General features: G+C 38.4%; 1 protein-coding gene across 1 annotated transcript in view; it reads right to left on the bottom strand.

The window, feature by feature from the left end:
• The window catches only part of LOC146315752 (protein kinase C epsilon type-like), a 113,584-nt gene that overhangs the window by 36,492 nt on the left and 53,481 nt on the right, over window positions 1-23,611 (bottom strand). The window contains exons 3-10 of the mRNA XM_084735187.1: window positions 20,792-20,960; window positions 19,162-19,196; window positions 18,956-19,044; window positions 17,521-17,653; window positions 16,556-16,698; window positions 16,275-16,371; window positions 15,850-16,184; window positions 13,328-13,501 (exon numbers count right to left, since the gene is read on the bottom strand). Coding sequence (XP_084591313.1) covers window positions 13,328-13,501; window positions 15,850-16,184; window positions 16,275-16,371; window positions 16,556-16,698; window positions 17,521-17,653; window positions 18,956-19,044; window positions 19,162-19,196; window positions 20,792-20,960 — 1,175 coding nt within the window. The remainder of the gene's footprint in view (window positions 1-13,327; window positions 13,502-15,849; window positions 16,185-16,274; window positions 16,372-16,555; window positions 16,699-17,520; window positions 17,654-18,955; window positions 19,045-19,161; window positions 19,197-20,791; window positions 20,961-23,611) is intronic.

The raw sequence follows: 23,611 nt of genomic DNA, 5'->3' as shown, positions 1-23,611 counted from the left end.
TAAGACAGTAATAGAAGTGGAAAACTAAAAGAAAGGAGGAAAAAAGTGAACAGGTTGAAGAAAGAAACGAAAAAAGATACAAGCAAAGAAAAAGGGAAAAGTAAGACAGATAGAAGTAAAAAAGATTGAAGTAAAAAGAAAGAAAGAAAGAAAAGAATTCAAAGAAATTTACAAACTACATATTGTATCCAAAGAAAGAGGTAAATGTAGTTGCAAAAAATAGAACATCAAAGTAAAGTAACGCATTACTCTGATTGGTTTTACACTTTGTTGTTTTAATTATATTCTAATGTACATCCTGTATATTACAGTCCTCCCATATGTGGTAATACTTATAAAAAAAAAACATAGCTACATATTTTTATATACTCAGGTCTCCTTTGAAAAAGAGATTAATAAAGGTCATATAAATGAACCTAAGTGAGTAAACTTAACAAATGTCCACATATGCAGTTGTACAACATAAATACCTGTTTGGCTTTTAAATGTCACAGACTGTATCTCCCCGTCTGATAATACGAGCACTGTTTGTTCATCAAAATCAGTCAAAACTGGAAAATAACAGCAACAAGTGGGGTTTGAACTTTTGTTCACGTGCAAAAACAAAAAAAAAAGTGAATTGCTGCCCTATTTTTCTCGGAACATTACGAGCCATTACCGCTAGGCTGCTAGTCATTAGCACACAGAGCCGTCCCAGTAAAGATGCACTCAGTGATTTCATTCAGAGCCTGAGTTTGTTTTCATGCTGTGGTTTGACTCAGACCTTCACACTGTCTAATCACCAATTCATGGAAGATTTTCACACTGCTTTCCTTGTCAGTGCCGCTACAACAACAGTGGTCCAAATTGCATGAATCATCCTTTTTAGTCCAGTTTAGAGTCATGCATGCATTTTGTGGACTTTGCCTTTAAGAGGACGGCAGGATTTTTCTTTTTTTTTTCTCGCTGATGATGGCAGCAGGAAATGATTGTAATTGGGGGACAGAGTGTATTGTGTGTGTGGCCCTGGAACCAGATCAAGAATGTTTGTCCTAAAAAAAAAACTCCAGCAGTTAAATCAAGCTCGAGTCCAAGTAATGAGCAGCCACTCGCTGTCCGACAGATCCAAGGCAAACGCTTCTGTAAATTGTCCTGCACCTGCAAAAGGTGAAATATCAACCACCTGTTCTAAACTAGAACTGCTTCTAAATTAAAAGAAAAGGGACTTGTTAAAAAAACATTATTCTCCATCCTGCTGCTTTTTAGAGAAGTTTGGACCTCCTGAGCTTCCATCTGCATAGCTGATTGCAGATGAATAGTCTTTATATTAGGGTGGAGCAAAGCGACTGAAAAAGATATATTTCAAATAGCAGGGATGGAGGAAAAGTAAATCAGGCACCAACATAATTTAATGCAAGGAAGAAGTCACAGGTCCTGCAAGTTGAAAACATCCAACAAGGTGGGTTTTTCAGCATATAGACTTATTTTTAAAATATGCCACAAATCAGAGACCAGTGTCTTGCCATTGTTCTGAAGGCCCAACCTTCTGAAAAATCACCCACTGGGCGGAAAGCTCATTTGGGATGGAGGAAAATTAAATCATGCGCCAAAACAATTTAATGCAGGGAGCAAGTCACTGATCCTGCAGCTAATTTCACAGCTAATCAGCTAATGCTAAGACATCCATCTATTATCCCAAAAACAAACGGCCATTGCCCTGAACACCCATTGCTCTGAAAATACACACTTTCCCTGTAGTTGCTAACCCACACCCTAACTACCCTAATGACTCAGGTGACTTGGGTGCACACCAACTGAGGTAAAAATCTCATGAATTTAAATCAGAATTTTTCGTGCTACATTAAAATCACTTGAAATGCCATTAGGAGTAAGGCCAGAAAGACAGCCCATTACGGGTAAACCCCCGACTGATCCAGCACCACGGACAGGGCCAGCAGTCACTGGACTAACAACTGCAGGGAGAGAGTGTATTTGGGACAATGGACATTTGGAGCAGTGACTGAAAAAATGGGTGGTCCACTTCAGGATCACGATTTGAGCAAATCTTAATGATGCCTTGTGGGGAGTGTGTGTGTTAGCTTCATAATCAGACACTTCAGTGGTAGAATGCTATGTAAGTACTAAGGCTGTATGATTAATCAAAATTTTATATCAAAATCGCAATCGCAAATTCAAAATCGCTCAGCCCTACTAAGTACATTTAGTCAAGTACTTTAGTTGAGTAAAATGTTTAGGTACTTCTACTCACTTCAATTGTTTGGGAGATTCTGCAACGCTGTTTTGCTGACCTATAATCTTTAGCTGAGATAATTTACTTTTCATCTTTAGATAAACTCGAATCTTTGAGTTTTAGAAACCAAAAAAAAAGTCAAAAATTGGTCACAGTGAGCTGTCAACCTGAAAGTACTGAAATCTAAACATTTACTTTTACTTAAAGACAACAGGTTAGTAGTTGGTAAAACTTTTTCAAAACTTCAGAATTATTGCAAAAATCTACTGCAATCCCTTGCCTTGAAAATCTGAGTTTTCTCGACTGTTTTGTTTTTAGTGTAACTGTTACAAAAAATGTTTCTATGAATGCTTGCTGATCTGCCACCTGTGTGGTGGTTAGGTTAAGTAAGTCTCTTGATTAAGGTTAAGGGCTAAGGAATGCATTATGTCAACTTTCTACCAAGTATAGAATTACAAAAGTGTGTGTGTCAGTGCCTGAACTACATCCCAAGAACAGCAAACATACACACATCCACTAATGACTGCAGTTCTGAAAAGAACAACTCTCCACTGCTCCAGACTGACACATATTTGGCCGGACAACCTGCATGTGCATACACTGTGTGTGTGTGTATGTGTGTGTGTGTGTGTGTGTGTGTGTGTGTGTGTGTGTGTGTGTGTGTGTTCATTGTTCTTGCATGCTTAATGCACCCTCACTGTCTTTCTTCATGATGGCTGACAGCAGTAAAGTGCGTGCTGTGGGCTGCTGGTTCTCCCACAGAATATCTTCTTACTCCTCGTTCCCGTAAAAACAAATGAGCAGAACACTTGAATTTCATTGGTCAAATATATATATATATTTTTTTTACTTTGTAAGTGAGTAGTTCTTCTTGATTATTTCAGGAGAAACAGACTTCCAGGAGAGTCAGGTCCTTATAAAGCCACGATCGAGTGCAGTGTGCGGAGTGTTTGCATGATTTTTAATGTGTCTTCCTTCTGAACGACTGCAAGGCACACCTGCATTCATATGTCTGCATAATACCCTTTATTACACCTGGTATAACTCTATAAATGTGTATTTTTATTTACCAAGAACAAATAAAATTTGACCAACACTTATATTACTTATATTACTGTCAAAATTAATTTGAAACTTAAAAAAAAAATACATAAAAGCAGCAAAACACCAATTTAAATCACAAAATTAAAAAAATAGGTAATGGAACTAACAGAGGGAAAGATAGATACTAATAATTATAATGCAAAAAAATATATATTTTGCCTCTGTATTTAAGCATGAGCATGTTGTATAGTTGTATATTGCATGTATGGTTGTCAAGTCTCTCTAGTGACAAAGTTACAAGTCAGTGAAGACAACATAAGAAAACCACGTTTGAGAGGGAATGTTTAAGAGAAAAGGCACACATGTTATAAACACTATATCTGTTTCTATCCTGATCCAGGAACATGACAGTTAAAATCATTCACCAGCTACTCGTGCTGTCATCAGAGTGAGGGATAGAGTTTCAGAAAAATGGACGTTATCAACAAAAGTACTTTCATTCCTTTCAGTCCTTCACAAAGGGCTGAATCCCTCTGGTTCGAACATGACGTGTGCTGCGTGGATTATCTCCAGCTCATAAGTAGAGCTCATATATTTTAAAGGCACAGACAACTATTGAAAATGATCTTTGGAAAGCAGGAAAAGAATTGGCAGCACAGACAGAAAGAACTCCCCTCAACTGCTTTATGGAATTTACAATAAAATCATATGGAATTTATAACTCATATTCATCTGTTGTGCAGTTCAGATTTAAGTAGTGTATGTTGAAAAGAAATTTTAAAGGTGCAATATAAAACATTCAGCCTCACAAGACGTCAGCAAACAACTATTTGCTATATAAAGATATAGTGGAGTAATGGTGTCTTTGGCAGGGAATGAAGTCACACTGTATGTCTGTAATCTGAGATTCTCTGTTTGTCCAGTCCAGCACCTCATGCATGTTAGTGCATCTGAGTCCCGCTGTCCTCCTTGCATCTGTTTTCAGCGTGGCTGCCTTGTGAGTAAGTTTCTCATACAGCTAATTGGTACACTAACATTTTAAGCATGAAATAGGCAATGCAGTAACAGAATCTTCATCCACGTTTCAGCCATAATGCCCAGTTTGAGAGTTTGATCTGAGTTTTGGGAGCCTCTGTTGGAAACTGGAACCAAAATGAATGCCACCTGGTTACAATATATCTTGTATTGCAGCTAAATGGTACACTAAAATATGTTTCTAAAAACATTTGATGCAAGGAATAGGAAGTGTAATTATATAATCCTGATGCATTAAACCCTGCCTTCAATCCCTGTTAGCTTTTGCAGCAAATACTGTTTAAAGGAACATGTTTAGTACCATTTCTAAAGCTTTTAAAGACAAAATATGAAAAAAATCCACATTAAAATGTCTAAAAATGCTAGCCATATGCAATATATTTGTTGAGTTGTGTACTTGTATACCCCAAATGTTTCAAACAATGTTCAAACCCAGAGAAATATGCAATTTATTCAAGGTGTAATGTGTTTCTAGTTAGCTGTTGCTAGCTACTTACTAGTTGCTACAACTTCTGGGAAAACACAAGATACCACAGATATGACACAGAGTGAGAAAGTCAGCTCATGTGACTAAACATGACGTGATGTCACATCAGATAGATTTTTATCAGCAAATGGTGGTTGTTTAAAAGTAAAGATAACATCTCCCATGATTCCACCCCACTTCACAATGTCATTAAACTGGATCACTAGTGGCAGAGTTAACATTTGTGCATTTAACCAGAAGAATTTATCATATCTATTCTAGATAAATGAGTAATGAGTACTGCAGTCCAAATAGAGAGTTATATATATTGATATATGGTTGGTTTAAGACCACTGTACTGAAATGAAACACTGCGTGTTGAGATAAGTAGGCTGTCTGTCCCACTGCCTGCCAAACTCCATTAACATTTTGCTCAATTTTACAATAATAAACATCTGTGCTTTCTACAAGAGTATTAGTTATTTCTGACAACTCATAAACAGACACTTACTCACTTTTGCAAAAATTCTGCATTAATTTGATCTCTGATTAATGTGAAACAGACATACAAAACAGTTATTCCCATCCTGAGTATTTCAGCTTAACATGTTTCCTCGATCTCTGAATTACGGTAAATATGTTACAGATGTCTCCTGTAAACAAAACATGTCAAATGTTACAGTGTGTGTTTGTTTAAATCAGGGAAGTTAACATAAAAAGTTAGAGGATCAGTTGATTGCAGTGGTCTGAAAAGTCTGTTTTTAGTCATCTGCTATGTCTGTATGACCCCAGTGACTCTGAGCATCACTGTATGTGTGTGTGTGTGTGTGCCTGTCTCTCTATCTGTCTTTCTATCTTCCTGCGTCGGTCCATCAGTCCCTCTCTGTCCTCAGCAGCAGAGAACAAAGGTTCATTAATGTACCTGGCTGGTTTCTGTTTGCTCTGCTGCCTCTGATGTTCTTCACTTAGAGCTCATTAAAAAACACTCACTCTTCCTCTGTGTTCTGTTCCTTACTTCATTCACTTCTTACCAAACCCTCTCCCCCCTCTGTCCTCCGTCACCTTTTTATCATCATCCCCTCCGTCCGCTCACAAAGATCAGCATGTTTAGAATCGCAAATGTTGCAGTCTAGAACCAGCTTTCCCTGTTTGTTTGTTTGTTTGTTTGTTTTTATCCAGCTGCATCTCTTCCTCGTTCACTCCTTCCCTGCCTCAACTTCCCCGCTCTGCCTCAGTGTGCGGAGCATGGCGAGGCCCTGCGATACTGTTGTATAATGTTATTTACATTTCTCAGTGGTAATTAGGCTGATAGGGGAAGGGCTGCGATCCCACAGTCGATTAAGAAGTGGAGTGAGGGAGGAGGAGGAGGAGGAGGGGGGAGAACAAGGAGGGAGGGAGAGTGTAGGTAGGACATAGGTCACACAAAGTACAGACTTTTTTAAGAGTGATGTCACACCCTCCAAGGAAAAAAACAAGACACATATATTTATATAGATTGAAATAAATGAATGAATCTATTATTTCTTTATTATTTTTATTAATTAACACAAGACAAGCATTAAGTAATATATATAGTATTATATACCATATGTACTTGACTGTTATACTTGATTTAATTTAAACATAACTTAATTACTTGTTTTACTTATTGTATTTTTTCTATTTTCTGATCTTCCATTTTAAGGACTATTGCTACTAACAATATTATTGTTAACTTTGATTAATGATTAATTTGATTAATAATTGTGCTTTGGGAACATATGTGAAATATGCCAAAAAAGCCTAATAAAAAAATAAAAGTAATAATAGATTAAAAAACAATTATAACATAACATAATATAATATAATATAATATAATAATTAATGGCAAACAATAAACAAATAATAGATATTTTAAAAAATGGCAGCGACAATGTGCAAAAATATTATCCTATTAGTTCTCTAGAATTTACGTATTTCTTTAAAAATAAATTAAAGTGTGTTTTAAACATAATCACACATGCTGAGATGATCTAGTGTGCAGTATTACCACCTAGATGGTCATTAGAGTAGGTGTGTATACATGTACAGTACAGGTTGTGTCCAAACACAGAGTGCTGTGTTGCAGGTACAGTAAATTAGGCATTGAGGGGCCCCGCAGTGAAGGGTTGGATGAGAAAGAGGGTGGAGAGAGAGAGAGAGAAAAAAAACAGTAAAATGGAGGTCGGAGTCAGAGACAAAGATGTAGGGAAAGAGCAATGAAGAAAAACTCAACTGTGATGAGTTCAGTCAGTGAAAACTGAAAAAAAAAGAATCTGCAATTATTTGGATGATGACTAAATTGTCCAACAAATTTAACATGAAAAACGATGAGAAAAAATGACAGAATGTGATGCTTTTCTTTGACTTGCATACTAGTAAACTGATACCTGCGGGACAAAAGAAGACACCTGAAGACATTACCCACATTATTTTGTTTTTACATGATTCATGTTGTTTGCTTACTTTTGAGGATTACATTACTTTTACATTTTCTTACAATGCTTACTAAGGTGAGTTTTTTTTATCTCACTTGCACAATTTGATTCTTTACTTTTGTCTTTGTTTTATTTTATTGTGTAAATAAAACAAATATAAGAAATAAGTTCATTACGGATTCATTATTTGGGTTATTTGCATTAGTTGAATTTCTAATCAACAGTGACCTTTTCTGAAATCTGTACATAAGAGAGATTATGTTCAAAAGAGACCAAAATTCAAAAAAACACCAGACACTTGTTGGAATCTGGCTCTTTTGGCATCTGTTTTATTGTGTGTGGATGTACAGCATGTGTGGTGCCTTCACCGCCCCTGGTTAACACGACCGTTGAGCTGTATCTTTTCTTAAAGGGACAGTTCACTCCACATATCAAAAATACATTTTTTTTCCTATTACTTGTAGTGCTATTTATCCATCTGGATAGTTTTGGTGTGAGTTGCAGAGTTTTGGAGATATTGGCTGTCTGTGTTGTGGCACTCAAAGCACCAGAAAATACACTGGAAAACTCAACAGCAATATTTCCATGTTTCCAAAAATCATGACTGGGTTATTAAGATAATCCTCATATGTTGTTGTGAGCAGTTTCATGTAGGAACTACAGTATTTTCTTTCCCATCAACCGTATCACTGCGTAGTAGGAAGCGTGCACCTATTCATGGACGAGGAGGAGGAGGACACCATTAATGTTTCCACCCCAGGCTGTCACAACCGGATCGGGTTGTTGTAGCGAACAATGTGGCGCGTTAGTTTTGCAATTCAAGTACTCCAGTATTTAGTCAGGTTTTCATATACACAGCCCCAAGATGGTTTCGAGATGGATGCATTGAACAAATTCTCCAAGATCAAACTTTTCTTCAACACTATCCAGACTAGTGCGCCTGTGCGTAGGCTTTTTAACGTTGGAAGTCTGTAGTATGTAGGCATGTGTTTGAAGAAGCTAACTGGTTCATTAGTTGCATGCTGAAACATAATGTACTGTAAGCTGTGCTCAGGACAATACAACCACCATGCACAAGGAATCACAAAAGTGTTTTCATTTTTGGTAACGCAAAAGTACTCTAACAAGTTACTTTTCTCTGTAGGTAACGCTGTAACTTTTTAATGACAGTAATCTTGTACTGTAACGAGTTAGATTTAAAAGTAACGTTCCCCAGCACTGGTCACAAGCCTCTCGTCCATGAGTAGATGCGCGCTTCCCTCTGCGCAGTAATACAGTTGACGGGTTTGGTTTAGTAGAAAGAAAATAGTGCATATGTGAAACTGCTCATAACGAAGTCTGTGGATCATCTTGAGTAACCTGGTCATTAACTACTACTTTAAAAACATATCAGAAAACAGAGACATGTCTGGAAAGGATTGAACACAACATCACAGCCACCCTCTCACACTATGAACTGTCGCAGTGAAATGATCTAATTCATTAACACACTGAGACGATGCAGAACCAACGTTTTGTAAGAGCTGAAGTGCAATACCATTGCGTGCATGTGTGTGTGTGTGTTTACATGCTGTATACAATATGTAGGATATATGTGGGCTTGTTTATTATAATTACATCGGGTCCACAGTATTAAGTGTGTGTTCCAAGAAAAGTAAGGGTGGTGGGGGGTGAGGCGGGTGATGAGGGCGGGCTTACACAACATATGGAATACACATCATGGCCCTGATAAGGATCAAAGCAGTTATGTAAGAACCACAGTCCCTTTGTTTTGTCCGAGAACACACTCCCAATCACATCTGACTGCCGGTGTGTGTGTGTGTGTGTGTGTGTGTGTGTGTGTGTGTGTGTGTGTGTGTGTGTGTCTCTACCACAAAGAAAGAAAAAAAAAAAGAATGAAAAATTAATAAACTAAGTAAAAAAAAGTAAAAAAAAAAACACAGAATAAAGATGTGGTCTGAGAGGACTGTCTCTCTGTCTGTTACCCTTTCTGTGTCTTGTGCGTCCAGCCTGCACATGTTTGTGTTTGCTTTGGAGGAAAATAACAGGAATAAATAAATTGAACAGGAGACGCCATCATTAGACTCAGGCTTTCCAGAACATTCTGAGAAAATAAACAAAAGATGCAGCTCACAAAACACTCTGCTCAGCTCCTCCTCCCTGACACGCTGCAGCAAACACAGCAACACATCGATCTTTGGACTTTTGTCCCGTATTAAATCTCTAAATGGTGACACATATTTCCATTAGATGAAGACATTTCACTGTGTTCTAACACAACTGTAAATTGTCTGATTGCTCCACAAAAGAAACAACAGGACACTCATGAGGCTAGTTCAGATTTGTAAATAAAATAATCTCATCCCAGTGTCAGTTTTATGCATTTTATGCATTCTTACAGCTCAACTCTTCCTCTCCCTGATACTGAATCATTTGATCAGTTTTATAGTTTGACTATTGCTGACAGTTTTGCCAAAAATCCGTCATTCAAAGAACTACAGATATCAGTATTTTCAGAGGGGTTCCCTTATGATACATCCTTAAGTTATGATGATTGGAATTTTGGTCCAGGAAACAGAATGACGTCAAAAATGCAACAGTTGTTGCTCTATGATGATGATGATGACAGTGACAGCTGGACAGAGACAAAAGAGACAGGGGACGACTTGGCTCCAGGCCAGATGAGTGACCAAGGCGCCCCATGTTTCTACTTTAAAATATTTTAAAGGTGTCTAAAAGATAAATATTTAGTAAAATGTATCTATAGCTTTTCTAAATAGGGTTTAATATGTGCCAGCTTTTTTTCTTTGGTTCCCAACCTAGGGTTCAGGGCCCCTTAGGGGGTTTTGGATGATGTCCTTTGAGAAATATGACTGCTCTTGGGGACAGATGGACTCCACCAGCTACAATAAGAAAAACTATTACTGTATATAGAGATGGTGATCATAAACAATATCAAAAACAAGCTATGATACCATGAAAATCCAGAATCTTTTAGAATATTTACATAGTACTGATACTGATTTATAATGAGTTATATATGAATTTAATCATGTTCTTTTTTTTTTGGATTATGAATGATGGATAAGTTCTTAATGTGCTCAGTCCTTATAGCTGAACTCTGTGACACTATCAGTGAATCTAACTGTGCGACAGAAGAGTTTAAGTGACTTATAGTGTACTAAATGTCATTTTAAAAAAAACTAAGACAAATGAAGGCCCTTATTTCTTTTTTTCTACCAGGTGTTCAAAAGAGAAAACTTGTTGAAACTCTTTATCTAAACTCTAAACTTCAGTGTTGCATCATTATTCTTAACCAAAGTGAACTTCAAAGACATGAAATTAAATTTCTAAACGTTCAGTCTTGTGCAGCTCATGCTTTGTCGAGCTCCGTGTGATAAAAGTGAACACCTGTGCGGCCCGTTCAGCACCGTCAGGCTGAAGTTGCACTGAAAGGACAGCACAACATGTGACCTGCTCCTTCAGCGAGTCGTCAAACTGGAAAAAGTACACACCCTGAAGTCACGCAAACACATACATACAGCGTCCCAACACACACGTATGGTGGACAGTATGGAGTTCACGTATAGAGCCTCTATGCGTTTCCAGACAGGAACACTTATGCAACATACGATAGACAAAACATGCAGCGGGCCTGGAGGAGCTGTTGGCGTTGGCCGCGTCCCACCCACTGGTGCCCATTGTGTGTTCGCCTGTCATCGTCCACTTACTGTACAGATGGACAAATTAGCTGCGATGATGAGAGGAGAGACAGGGTGACAGAGAAAGGAAAATACAGCTCGCTCTCTGAGCTGATGGCAGATACTTTACTAATGACTTCACTGGTAGAAGCCGTGTGGATGTTTTCTGGAAGCCGGTCTGAAAATGTTGGCCCTCTGTGGACTGGAGGTGAATCACCAGCCTCCACAGAAATGTGCTTAACTGATAAGAAGTTGTGATTTGATCTGGAGGGACATAACATAAAATGCAAAGAACAGATCTCTGTAGACAAACCTAACATGAAGGAGTGCTGGTAGGCCAAGTACTGGTTGAAAGATGACATACTAGTGGTGTCAAAATTTCAATATTAAATCAAAAATTTATCAAAATGAGCTTCAATAATTTAATTTTTGATGCCCATTTAGTCCCTACCCCCTTTTCTTAAGAGGATCTTAACTTCTGGAAAATAAGAATTTGTTCATAATGACTTGCCTTGTTAAATGTAGGTTAAATAAAAATAAATACAAAATCAAAAGCGAATCAGCAATGCAGAAAGTATTTTTCTTTCCGCCCACGCCTACTTGTGCCAGCACGTCTCTGAACGCATCGCAAGTTACCTGCTGTTATACGACCCTTGATATCATACAGAATAACTTTTTAAACTTTTTTTTTTTTAAAAGAAGAATCTGGAAATGTAAATGACAGCTGTCAGGGCATATGCTCAAGAAGACACATGTGAAAATTGAAAAATCAAACAGAATCGTGACCTTAAAATCTTGAAAGCCCTGTCACACTCATGTTTCTGGGGTCCACATATAAATGATGATGGACGAGGATTAATATCAAATGTTGTACGAGTTTGGGGAAGATTTTTATAGCCTCTATAATAAAGGTCATTAAATGAAGTGTTTAAGATGAATACAGAGCATTATAAATGTTTAACATTTAGTTTAGTTTACTGGATATTTGCAAGAATGCATACATAAAGTTTTAACATCACTATTATTTTCTGAAAATAACTGAAAACTCAATTAACCTATTGGTAAAAATATATACATATATACATATTGTTTAAAAAGGTAAAGTTAATGTTGAAGTTAGTTCTTGTTATGGGTGGTTTTAAAGGATTATACTGTGTGTGTAAGTGTTCATAAATGTACTCTGCATGTTTAACCATTAATTTAATTGTAATATTTCACCTATAAAGTGCCACATTTTGGGGCACATTTAGTCTATAAAGTTATCTGACATCTTGCAGTAGTGTTGTTAATTTTTCTTTAAGTTTGATTACATTTTATGTGGTGAATGTCTGAGACTTCAGGCTGAATATATTTGTTAAAAATCACTTATTTTCCTTTTTAATTAAATTTTTATTTCTTTTTTTCACAGTTCGCAAAAAAAATGACTATAAGCAAGTTGGAACATGACAGGTTCACATATAAACATCTAATAAAATAAAACAGCTATGATGTGTGTGTGGGTAAGAGTAGATGTGTATATGTAAGTATGTGTGTTGTATATGTATAATGTATGTGAAAGGCGATGTATATGCATCATCAGACCAACCTAATTAATTTGTTTTGTTACTTTAGTTCCTTTTTTAATTTACTATTATTATCATGATCTGTTTTCTTCTTTATTTTATTTATGTTTCTGTATTTTGTCACTACAAAAATGCTCTTGACTGAACATTTATGAAAGCAAACATAAATGTACGCACATTCTTAAACTGTTACAATAAATTATATAAAAAAAAGAACAAAGGAGGTATCCACACCAGAGAGGACACAGAGCTAGTAAATTGCATTGTTTACTTAAAAAATATTTAAATATATTAAATTGAACTGATTTTTAGACCTTCCTTGAAATGAAGCCTGTCTGTAAGTCTGCAGCTTATGGTCTCGGTGAAGACATCAGGTGTGAGCAGTTCAGCCTCAAAGTGATTTTTCTCTATCAGTGAAAGAAGTTTAAAGGCCTGATTAGTTTGTGAGGTATCCCACAAGGAAAATGGAAAAATTGGGAAGAAATATAAATTTTTCTTTAGTATCCCTTTAATTATCTTGTTATCCATCAGATGTATCATGAGACCCAAGGCCAAAGCTGGAAACCACTTTTAAAATGGTGTGAAAGTCATACAATTTAATCTTTTATCTTACACTCCTTTGTATATTTTATCATTTTGCTAAATGTTTCACTTTCTAATTTCTTTTCCCTGGATATTTTTAATATGTCAGCACAGCAACTAAAGGCAACACATTGAAATCTTGTCTGATGCTGCCCCCTAGAGGTGCAAAGAATGTCCGCATATTTGTGTGAGTGTGTGTGTGTGTGTGTGTGTGTGTGTGTGTGTGTGTGTGTGTGTGTGTGTGTTCCTACTTTAGTCTGGAAGCAGCAGAAGAGCTGTGTCAGGTACGGGTGTTTTCTGGCCAGGGCCAGGATCCGTTTCTCAGTCAGAGTGCAGTCCACATCGTCGTCCTGCAGGATCACGTCCTTCTTCAGCACTTTGACGGCGTAAACCTCGTCACTGCCTTTCAGCTCCGCCAGCATCACCTGGTCACATGACACACAGACAAACAGTCAGGACAGAGTCGCAACCACAAATGTGAAACGAGAGAAAATATTTTCCACAAAGCTCTCCTTTCTCTTCCTCGTTTTACTCCTTATGTCTTCCTTTTCACTCTTTCTCTCATTTGTTCCTGCTGTCTGATCCGTCCTTTTTGCCGTACATCACTCACACTTTTTTTTTTTTAAAACGAGTAAATCCTGGTTTAAAATTAAGAAGATCTCTGCAAAATTGAAAACTATTTAGTAAATCCAAGTTTATTGATGTAAACCGATCATGACCAGACGTCCTAGATTTCTGTCCCCATTTTTAACTGTGTTAAACCAAACAAAGTGAAATAATATTTTACATGGTAAGAAAGACCAGGTGGCACCTCAGTTTCTCTTGAAATAAATCCTTCACTATGTTTTGTCAGGGCTGAACGCAGACCAGGTAGAGTGGAGAGGAAGAAGAGTGAAGGAGATAGAGGAGGAAAGGTAAAGATATAAATATAAAACCTGCAAATCTCTGGAGATGAAACAGAAAAATGAGGCAAGTAATCAGAGTACGATAGCCAAAGTACTTTTACTTATCTGTCTTCTCTGTGTTGGTGTCTGTAGGAATGATTAAATACACTGTATTGAACCATTGTACAGTAGTTTTGACCATAGCTTCATTCACCATGGTACTGCAAACCACTGGTTACCAACCTGGGGTCCAGGGACCCCTTATGGGGGCACCAGAAATCACAGGGGGTCCCCAAGACTTTTTCTGTTCTGAGGTGCTCAAAATCAGGTTTGCACACATCAACTAAAATTAGAATTTCAGGGTTCAGACATCTTTTCCAAAGTCAAAGTCAAGTACTTTTCGGGCATTTTCAAGCTTTTCCAGCACCTTACAGCTGTGGTAAATTATATAATTACATACAAAATGATTATTTCACCTCTTCATCACATTAAAACAGATCTTATTGTGTTTTTATCAACCAATATTATGTTTTGTGACATAAAGTTTGTTGTTTCAAAATGTGTCACCTGTCTGTAAGCAGACTTGGCTTCCTATTAGGGTTACAGTTGTTTTTTTTTTCTTTTCTCTTTTTTAATTTTTTAAGTTCAATTTTAAATCACCCAATGAATGGCTCAGCCAGACAAAACAATGTCAAATATCAAATGTACATGTTTAATCAGTTAATTTTTTATTTGGCAGTTAATTGATTGATGATTAATGATTAAACATTAACTTCCTGCACAATCTGGCTCAGCAAATTTCTGACTTATTTTCTTTTGTTATCTAAAAAGTTAACTGGCTAATTCAGTCAGGTTGCAATTTTTAATAAAAGTAATATGTTTGTAAACAGTTTCAAGCACTTTATCCAAAACCCAAACACTTTCCAAGGATTTCCAGCACCTGTATGAACCTGACATTTATGCAAATGTTCAGGCTGGGGGAGCTCAGCTTTCCTTAGATATAAATAGGGGGGGCCCAAGGAAAGAAAGGTTGGGAACCACTGCTGTAAACCAAGATTTTCTCTGGTATTTGGCTATTTTCTGCATTATCTAGTACCCAATTATACTGGGCGGCCTGTACCGTTTTAATCAGTATGGAGACACTTGCTCACTCATTTTAAAATTAAAAATTAAAAATAAATAAATAAGTAAGCAAACAAATCAATAAATGATAAATTTGAGTTTTGTTGGGAACGAGTAAGTATAAATAAAGGGGGAAAACTTTGACCTTAAGCGGCTCTGTATCCCTTAACAGTACCTTACATTATGTGCTAGTTAATAAAATGTTACATTGTTAAATAGTTAGCTAAAAAATTAATTAGCCTATTCATGACATCATGGTAGAAGAACTCTAGCTCCTCCTCCTTCGAGAAAAACTTGTTGGCTGAATTAATGGAGCAATATGGACAAAAAATAGAAATTTTAAAAAGAAAAAAGAAAAGATGCACTTTTAAAAACAATTGGGTTGAGTGAGTCCCTTAAATTTCTTCAAGGAACTTGAACAAGTTTTTTGCTCAGTTCATCTCAAAAGGCAGCAATTTTAAAGTTAATACAAAGTTTAAAGTTAATATTGGATTACATTTTAATTTGGACATAAAAAAAAGTAAAAACTAAATTGGGAAAGGTTTAAATTTTAAGCTTTCCTGATTTTAAGAAGTTTTAAAGTTTGGTCAAACATAACTTAAAGCTAAACCATGTTTTAATCAAGTTAAAAAACTTAATCCTTGTTGGTTCAACTCCCCCCATTGAGTGACAGGGGACAGAATGAATGAGAAGAGTAATGACAGATGAAAATAAATCCTGAAGAGGAAACAAGCTACCAAATGTCAAAACTCGTAGTGTGTGCTCACCTTCCCAAAACTGCCTTTTCCCAGAACTTTGATGAAAACAAAGTCGTGCAGGTTCATCCTCTTGATTTCAGGAGCTATGTGACCTTTGACCTCTCCGTTCTCCCGGCCTCCTTCACCTTCCACTCCTTTGACACTGCCTCCATCACTACCTCCTCCTCCTCCTCCTCCTCCTCCTCCTCCTCCTCCTCCTCCTCCTCCACCTTCTCCACCTCCATGAGTGTCTCCCGTAGCAACCGTAGCATCAGATGAGGCGGTGGACAGGGGGTGCGTTTTGTGCTCATCTCCTCGGTGGTCAAACGACAGAACCTTCCGGATGTTCTCCAGCTCCTTCCCATCTGGACAGAAATATAAATGAGACAAGTTCTGGTGTGTTTGTTCATTTGGTGTAATGGAAATTAGAGTTTGATAATCAGAATTTCTGTTACCCTGGTCACATGGTGACGTGGGGGCGGACTTTGAGCGATCGTCTTCCGCCTTAGGCGTCCCTGATAATGGCTGCTGGGAGTCCTGACCCTGAGCAAGCTGAGGAAGACATAATATCTTCATAACTAATTTAACCAACAACATTTTTATCATTACCATCATCATTATCATCTGGAGTTTGTAAAGCACAAGTAGGGTTTGCCAAAGTCCATTTAAATACTTTCAGTTTATAGATGGTAAAAAACTCTTGAGCCTCTAAGTGACTGTGTTGCAGATGACTGACTTTTTTCCGTCTTTGGGCGCTGTTGAAGATCTTGTCTGGTGTGACTCCGAGGTCTGAGAGGACTTTAGCGATTCCTCTGGCGTCCACGCCGCAGTTAGGTGCTACGTTACTCTCACAGCGCCTGTGTACATTGACTTTACACACTGAAACACAAACACACACACACAAACACACAGGAGGACAGAGGTTTAGTATGTCCAAATTCAGAACAGACTTTCGAATGAGTTGAATTAAACTACAGGTATCATAGACCTGAGTATGTTTGTCTACACTTTTATTAACTAAGACTAACACAATGTAGGGCTTTTCACTTTGCATAATCTTCGCCCAAGCCTGAGGAGATAACTATGGAGATAACTTAGCCCATTGTTACACACACTTCCTTAGCTACTGCGATAGCATTTAGCCCTGTTTCACACTGACATGATGCCAGTGACTGTGCCAGTGTGAAAGCTTTCTTAGCCTGGGGCTAAGAAGGTTCTAAAGGGCTTTTCACACGACTCTTCACCCAGAGCTAACAGCATTCTTAGAAAGGCGCCAGTGTGCAAAGTGGCTAAAGGCTGTTAAAAGGGCTTTTCACATGGCATATCCTTAGCCCTGAGCTAAGAGTTCACCCTGTGACAATTTATCCCCTTTTCACACACACATTGTTAACCCAGGGTTAACCTAAGTTCAGGGCTATCCGATTCACATGGACCTCTACTAGCCCTGGGTTAAATGTGCGCTGGAACACACAACTTATGTTTACATTCTAGTGGTTTCTACACTGCACTTAATCCAGGGCTAAAATCACACTAAACCCTTTTTGGCTGCATTTCACACTGGTAGCTTTTAGTCCTGTGTTTAGTTGGGTTTCAGGGGATAACTCAGGGCTAACCTGAGACTAAATGTGGAACAGGGCCAGCAAGCCCTAGACTAAAGGTAGTACTAGTCCACATCAGAAAGCCCTATGTATTTGTCCGTACCTTTACACTGAAGTCCCTGTCGCAGCAGACCCCAGAGCAGAGACCCACAGTGGTCGCAGAAGGTGAGAACTTTAAAGTTGTGGATGCTGAACTTGTGCGGAACGTTGACACTGAACCTCTGAGAACCGACCGGCTGTAAGAGGCACAGAGAGGACAGTGAGACAAAGCTGCAGGACTCTGGAGGTCTGATCTGGCTGGAAAAAGCTGGAATTGTAAAAGTTGTTCCCTCTACCACTACTGTTAAAGTTCCTTTATCATTCTGGGGGAGTTAATGGCCATTACTGATAGTTGTCAGTTGAGAAATGACATGAATTGAGGGGCAAGAATGGGAATGACAGGAACAGTCCTCTGCTGAACATGAAAGGCTAAGACTGCAGCCCATGGCCGGCACCTCGACTCCGAGACCACCTGAACATTCTGTCAAAATCCCTTTAAGCAAAACTTTGAAACTTCAGAAGTCACCAGCTTGTACTGGAAAGCAGAGGAGGGACAAAGTCATTGTTTTGCAAGGAAGAGTTTAAGTAAAGAATTGCAGGTCTGTCCAGTGCTTTCAAGGCAGAATAATCTTGTCACAGAATTTGGTAAATTAATCCAAATGTACTGTAGCACATGTAGCAAATTTTATTCGATGACTAACATTTCAATGCCAGATGGGTGCATTAACAGGTCATGAATTCTCAAGTCTAAAGTCTCAAGTCCCAAGTTAAGACAGGGAAGTCTTTAGTCAGGTCCCAAGTTCTAAACAAGTCATAACATGCTCCTCACTGTAAATGTAATGCTATTTTAAAACAGATCCCCCACTCACCGCTCTTTGCATGACTTCAAATGTTGAATGAAGTTGGAAGTTGTTGCATCCTTATCTGTACATTTCAACCCACACGTTTTGTATAAAGCATGTCGTTTTTTGTTGACAATCACGTAGATTTTGTCCATGAAAAAAAATATCTTTGGTATCTTTTTTTTCCAGCTGGAGCTGAGTAATGTTAATGTTAGTTCCTCGTGGTTCACTCATACATCTTGACTCAATGCTGCTGGATTGGTTCAAACAAAGTGGACCTGGGAAATTAAGTGCCGACTGGGACTAAACAGTGTAAATTGTTTCAAGAAATGAAAGGAAATTAATTGATTCATGGCACACTTTTATATTTGAGCTTGGGGGAAGATATCGAGTATTTTGAAGTCAAAACTCTCAACTCTAAATTAAGCTACGAGTCACTGGTGTTAAAGTCAAGTTACAAGTGTTCTTGATTTTGTCACACCTCTGCTGGAAAGTGTGTAATTATAAACAGACACATTTTATGTCCTCTTGCAGGTCAGACCGCAAGAAAGATGTTGCGATTTCATTCAGACATAAAAACAGTTGTATTTAACTGATGTCTGAAGCATTACAAAATGTCCTATCTTATAAAGACAGCCTGCAGTTGAGGATCAGTACCTCTCCGACTGTGTCCTCCTGCTTCTTCATCCCTGCACACTTGGTAATGATCAGCTCATGGCAGCGCTTATGGACCACACAGGTACACACTGCAGGGGGAACACACACACACGGACATAAAAAAACAAATTTACAGTGCAACTGTATGTGTTTTAAGTGGGACTACAGGAATGTAAAGACATGGCTTCAATAAAAGAGCATCCTACCTTGACACTGGTAGCCCTGCTTTCCTAAGACGCCCCTGAAGGTCAGAGAGAGACAGAAAATGTATAATAGTGTATGTATAAAGACTTTTAAAGGAGTGTTTTTGTCCTAGTTCAGAAGGGAGGATGTTGTAACATCTAAGAGAAGATAAATAACAAATGTGTTTCATTTATTTTTAAAAACTGGCTGTTATAAACCAATCATAACCTGAGGATCAATTCTTCTGAACAACTGACTCGTGCTGCAAAAAACAACATGAAATCTAATCTACTTTATCCTAAAATGGCACATGTTGCAGTGTTTACTGCAATAAACACTAGCTGGCCTGCATTAAAACACTTCTGTCCCTCTGCACGGTGCAGCATTTTTGCTGATTCACCTCAGAAACGCCGAACACTGGAGGACTCAACACTCCGACACACTTCCCTTGTGATTCTGATTACACATCAAACGTCCCTCCAGAGTCGAGAGCTGAAAGCCAGCGAAGTGCCGAGGCCACATGGTTTCCATGTGAGTGACGCTAACGCAGTTTGTTGGGATGGAAACAAACACAGCTGGCTTTGTTTATTACTCCACACTTCACAGCATCCACTGTGTTTACATGTAAACAGGACAGCAGGTCAGTGGAAGCAGTTGCTGTAAAATATGTTTACATGCATTTCTAACCAAGCCTAACATTTCTTTAAATGCATTACAGATATACTAGTAGTAATTTTCATTTTTTGTTGTTGTTTAGAAGAACGAAATCACAGTTTTTCCTCATTGTGTGTGCATTTTAACTTGATAAACACCCTGTGATTAAGCTGAAAAGCAGTTTTAGTTTAAGTTTAGGTTTTAGATTGACTTTATTCATTTGGAGGGGTTTCAAAGATGCACTGCTGCATAGGGATTGTCCTGCCAGAGCACACTGGAATGACACTATGACACTTTTGTCTTTTTTTTTTTGTCTTTTTTTCTTTTCTTTTTCTTTGTTGTCACATTAACATTTAAGGTGTGTTGACTAATGCATGAAGTCAACCCATGCATTGGCTCACATGGAAGAAAACATTCCACCCTAAAAGTTGCCCGTAGCCGCTGGTAGCCTTTGAGCCGCACAACGAATCAAATGACTTTCCCTCCAATCTATAGATGAAAAGGCAGCAGAGAATCCTTTCATTCATCAGTCACTCCTCTGACAGTTTCTTTGTTTGGTACATTTGCAAAGAAATACTACAAAGGCAGGTTGGTAAATTTGGCCAGCTTGTGTTGCATCTACGCTGCCTGCAGAAAATGAAAGCTTGCATTAGCTACATTTTCACAACCTGGCCTATTAGATGAGCTTGACGCCTCCACGGCAACTTTTCCTCACAATGAATGCCTCAATTTTCTCAATATGATGAAATTATTCATTAAGCCCGAATATTTTCAGGAACAAGGGACACAAGAAATAAGGATTATCCTGCAGAAACTGATAATGCTATTTTGCTTGCATGACTTTTTAGAACCACTAACCCTCCAGTGCATGGAAGTACACTCATCCTGTGTGAGTGTATGCATCCTGTATGTGTCTGTCTCCGTTTGATGTCAAATTTGACAAAGTTGTGGGACGTGCTCTACGCTTTCTGATGCATTTTTGAGGGTGTGTGTCCTCACCAGATGAAGTCCCTGCAGTGGGAGCAGTAGGTGGGCTGTCTCAGGTAGGTGGCCATGAACTTGTGTCCGTTGACCTGGTGGACCCTCCGGCGGACGGCACCCTGACGCTTCCTGGGACGTATCCGCTGCCGAAACACACGCTCCTCATTCTCGGTGGTGGCTGTCGCAGCTGCACACACACACACAGACAAGCAAAATACATTTAAAACTGTACTATTATACACATTAGTATACAGTCTGGCTTGTCTGAAATAGTCCCCCAAAATAAACCAGGTGACTTTGCATGAGCTGCATTGCAATACTGATATTTATTTTATCTTTAAATGTGTGATACTGCAGCCTTTCTTCAATATTTGTGCAGGAAGATGAAGAATCATCAGTGAGATGAACGAGCAACACATGCAGAAGTTGGCATCTGTTCTTCCAAATCTGCACTCACACCATGCAGCCACTAGATGGCAGTGACGCTGTGTGAGCGAGGATGAGGTTGTAGCTTCATCAGTGATAAACCGGTCTTTTCTTTTTCTCACAGTCAGCCACAGTATCTGTCTTTGTCTCCTGCTCTTTCTGCCTCGTTGTGTTTAATTACAGAAGGTTTTTCCCAGTGGAACAGCAGAGATTTCAATTATTGTCCAACCCTGTTTTAATTACACACACACACACACACACACACACACACACACACACACACACACACTTCTTGAGGTGAGTGAGTGAGGGAGGGATGGGTGACTCTGCAATAATGTTAATGAAGATGAGTGAAGGCGCTGGGTGGCATCACTGAGAGGCAGAATCATTAACATGCTGACTTGAGCACAAAACAATAACAAAATAACATGTTTTTTGCGCTCAAATTTCCCAAATTCCAAATTTTCCAATAGTGTTAGTGTTAGCAATGATACTAATTAAGATCCCATTCCATTTAGTGTAGCAGAGTCTATACTACATGTGACTAGAAGCATCACATAAAGCAGCCCAGCACACATGGGCAGGGTTGAGAGTTACTTAAAAAATGTTTTCCGATACAGTTATCATTTACCAAGTATCACACTATAAAAGTAATGTAACTTCATTACTTTCAGTTACTTTTGGATTGCCTAATATGTACGCCTGATCTTCAAAACAAGCCAAAGATGATAATAATCTAATCTCTAAATATTACAGACTATGGCATGATTTTAGGGGTTGATTTTTATTATGTTATGTTAGAAGGTTAAAATTTTCTTCCCACTCACTTATTGTGTTGTGTGTTTTAATGTAACACAATTTCATAATATAAGAACAGTATAATCTCATGCTGGGATCAGTTTTGTTAAAATCAAATATTATTTTCAGAAGGAAACTGTTAACAATATCTCAGTGAAATTGCTCTCAGCACTACATTTACTATGTACAACATCGTTTCACCAGATTTTATTTTCACTCAGCATTACTCTCAATTTAGCGAACACTTTATAATCTTGTATTTACCATATGTCAGTGCACAATCTGTTCCAGTCACACGTGTGCAAGTAGGCTGCCATCTTGGATAGAAACCAAACCACATAGTTTGCTCTTACTAGCTGATTAACCACCTGATCCAGTCTACTCCAGTGAGGTTTGGAAGAAACTTTATGAACAACACAGTAGCCTACAGTACAACACAAGTTAACACCACAGGAGTATCGGGGAGGAATGAACAAACTAATCAGAAAACCCAACCAGAAATAAAACTGTACAACGTTACAAGATGGATAACAAAAAAATTAAGAGATAAATAAATGTATAAACCTTCAACTTTAAAAAGTAAAAGAGCAATATTGCCAAACACCTTAAATCATCTGGTGTATGGCGTATAGCGTCTGGTGTATTTATTCATAGTATGTATTTTTTCGTAGGGTGCACTTATTTATTACTTATTTCTCTGCCTCTCATCTAATTCTTTAATAAGCTGACTAAAATCCAATGTAGAGTAGAATGGTCAGTCCAAGATGGCGGCTCTGGAACAGACCAGGTAGGCTAGCAGCAAACTAAAATGTGTTACGTCCAAGTGACGTTGCTGTACGTAACCATCCAGGATGTCGGCTTGCTCGAGCGTGTGCAGAATGGATCATACAGCCGGAACGGATCCTGCACTGACAATGACCGACCCTGAGAGGGCATCGGGCCTCGTACTCTGGCGGCCATGTTCGCCATCATCAAACCTCTGAGAAAGTGAGCTTCACACAGAATCCTTTTTCCTCAGAAGTCGCGGTGTCAGAGTATCATCATAAATCATCTGCTTTCAGTCTTACATCATTCAGCCTTCCACAGATCATATCAGAAGGTGTAAATGACTCAGGATGTTTCAGTGCAAACACGTGAAATGAGTTCATGCATTAGTAGTCACAGCTTTTATCATACAATATTTAATATTTATTCATTCATGTTGCTGCCCCACCTGCAGGAGGATGCCTGTCAGTCAGAATGTCAGGTGACTCGTACATTCCTTTCTCCCTGTCATGCTCTGCCTGTCCTCACTCTAACTCTTCCAGCCCCTTTGCTATACGCCGTCACAATCACCTAGCAACTGATGGCTGCTGCCTAGCAACTGTGTTAGACTTAGCGTCGCCAATTGGGGAGGGTTCAGGGTTGGTGGGGGGGTCTGTGATAGACACGCTGTTCCTCTGTGATGTCCTCATCACAACCCTAAAAGTTAAAATAAAGACTGAAATAGCTCAGCGCTCCAACAGCGACACTGTAACAAACTACAATGAGTGACACAGTGGTCAGTGAACACATTTACCTTAAACAGCACAAAAAAAGTGCTGCTAGTCTGTGATGTTTATTACACCTCATAAC

Source organism: Lutjanus erythropterus, chromosome 14 (assembly GCF_056507025.1).
Source record: "Lutjanus erythropterus isolate fLutEry1 chromosome 14, fLutEry1.hap2, whole genome shotgun sequence".
In the NCBI taxonomy this organism is placed as follows: Eukaryota; Metazoa; Chordata; class Actinopteri; order Lutjaniformes; family Lutjanidae; genus Lutjanus; species Lutjanus erythropterus.
Note: the sequence above shows the minus strand (reverse complement) of the source record. Positions and strands in the feature narration are given on the sequence as shown.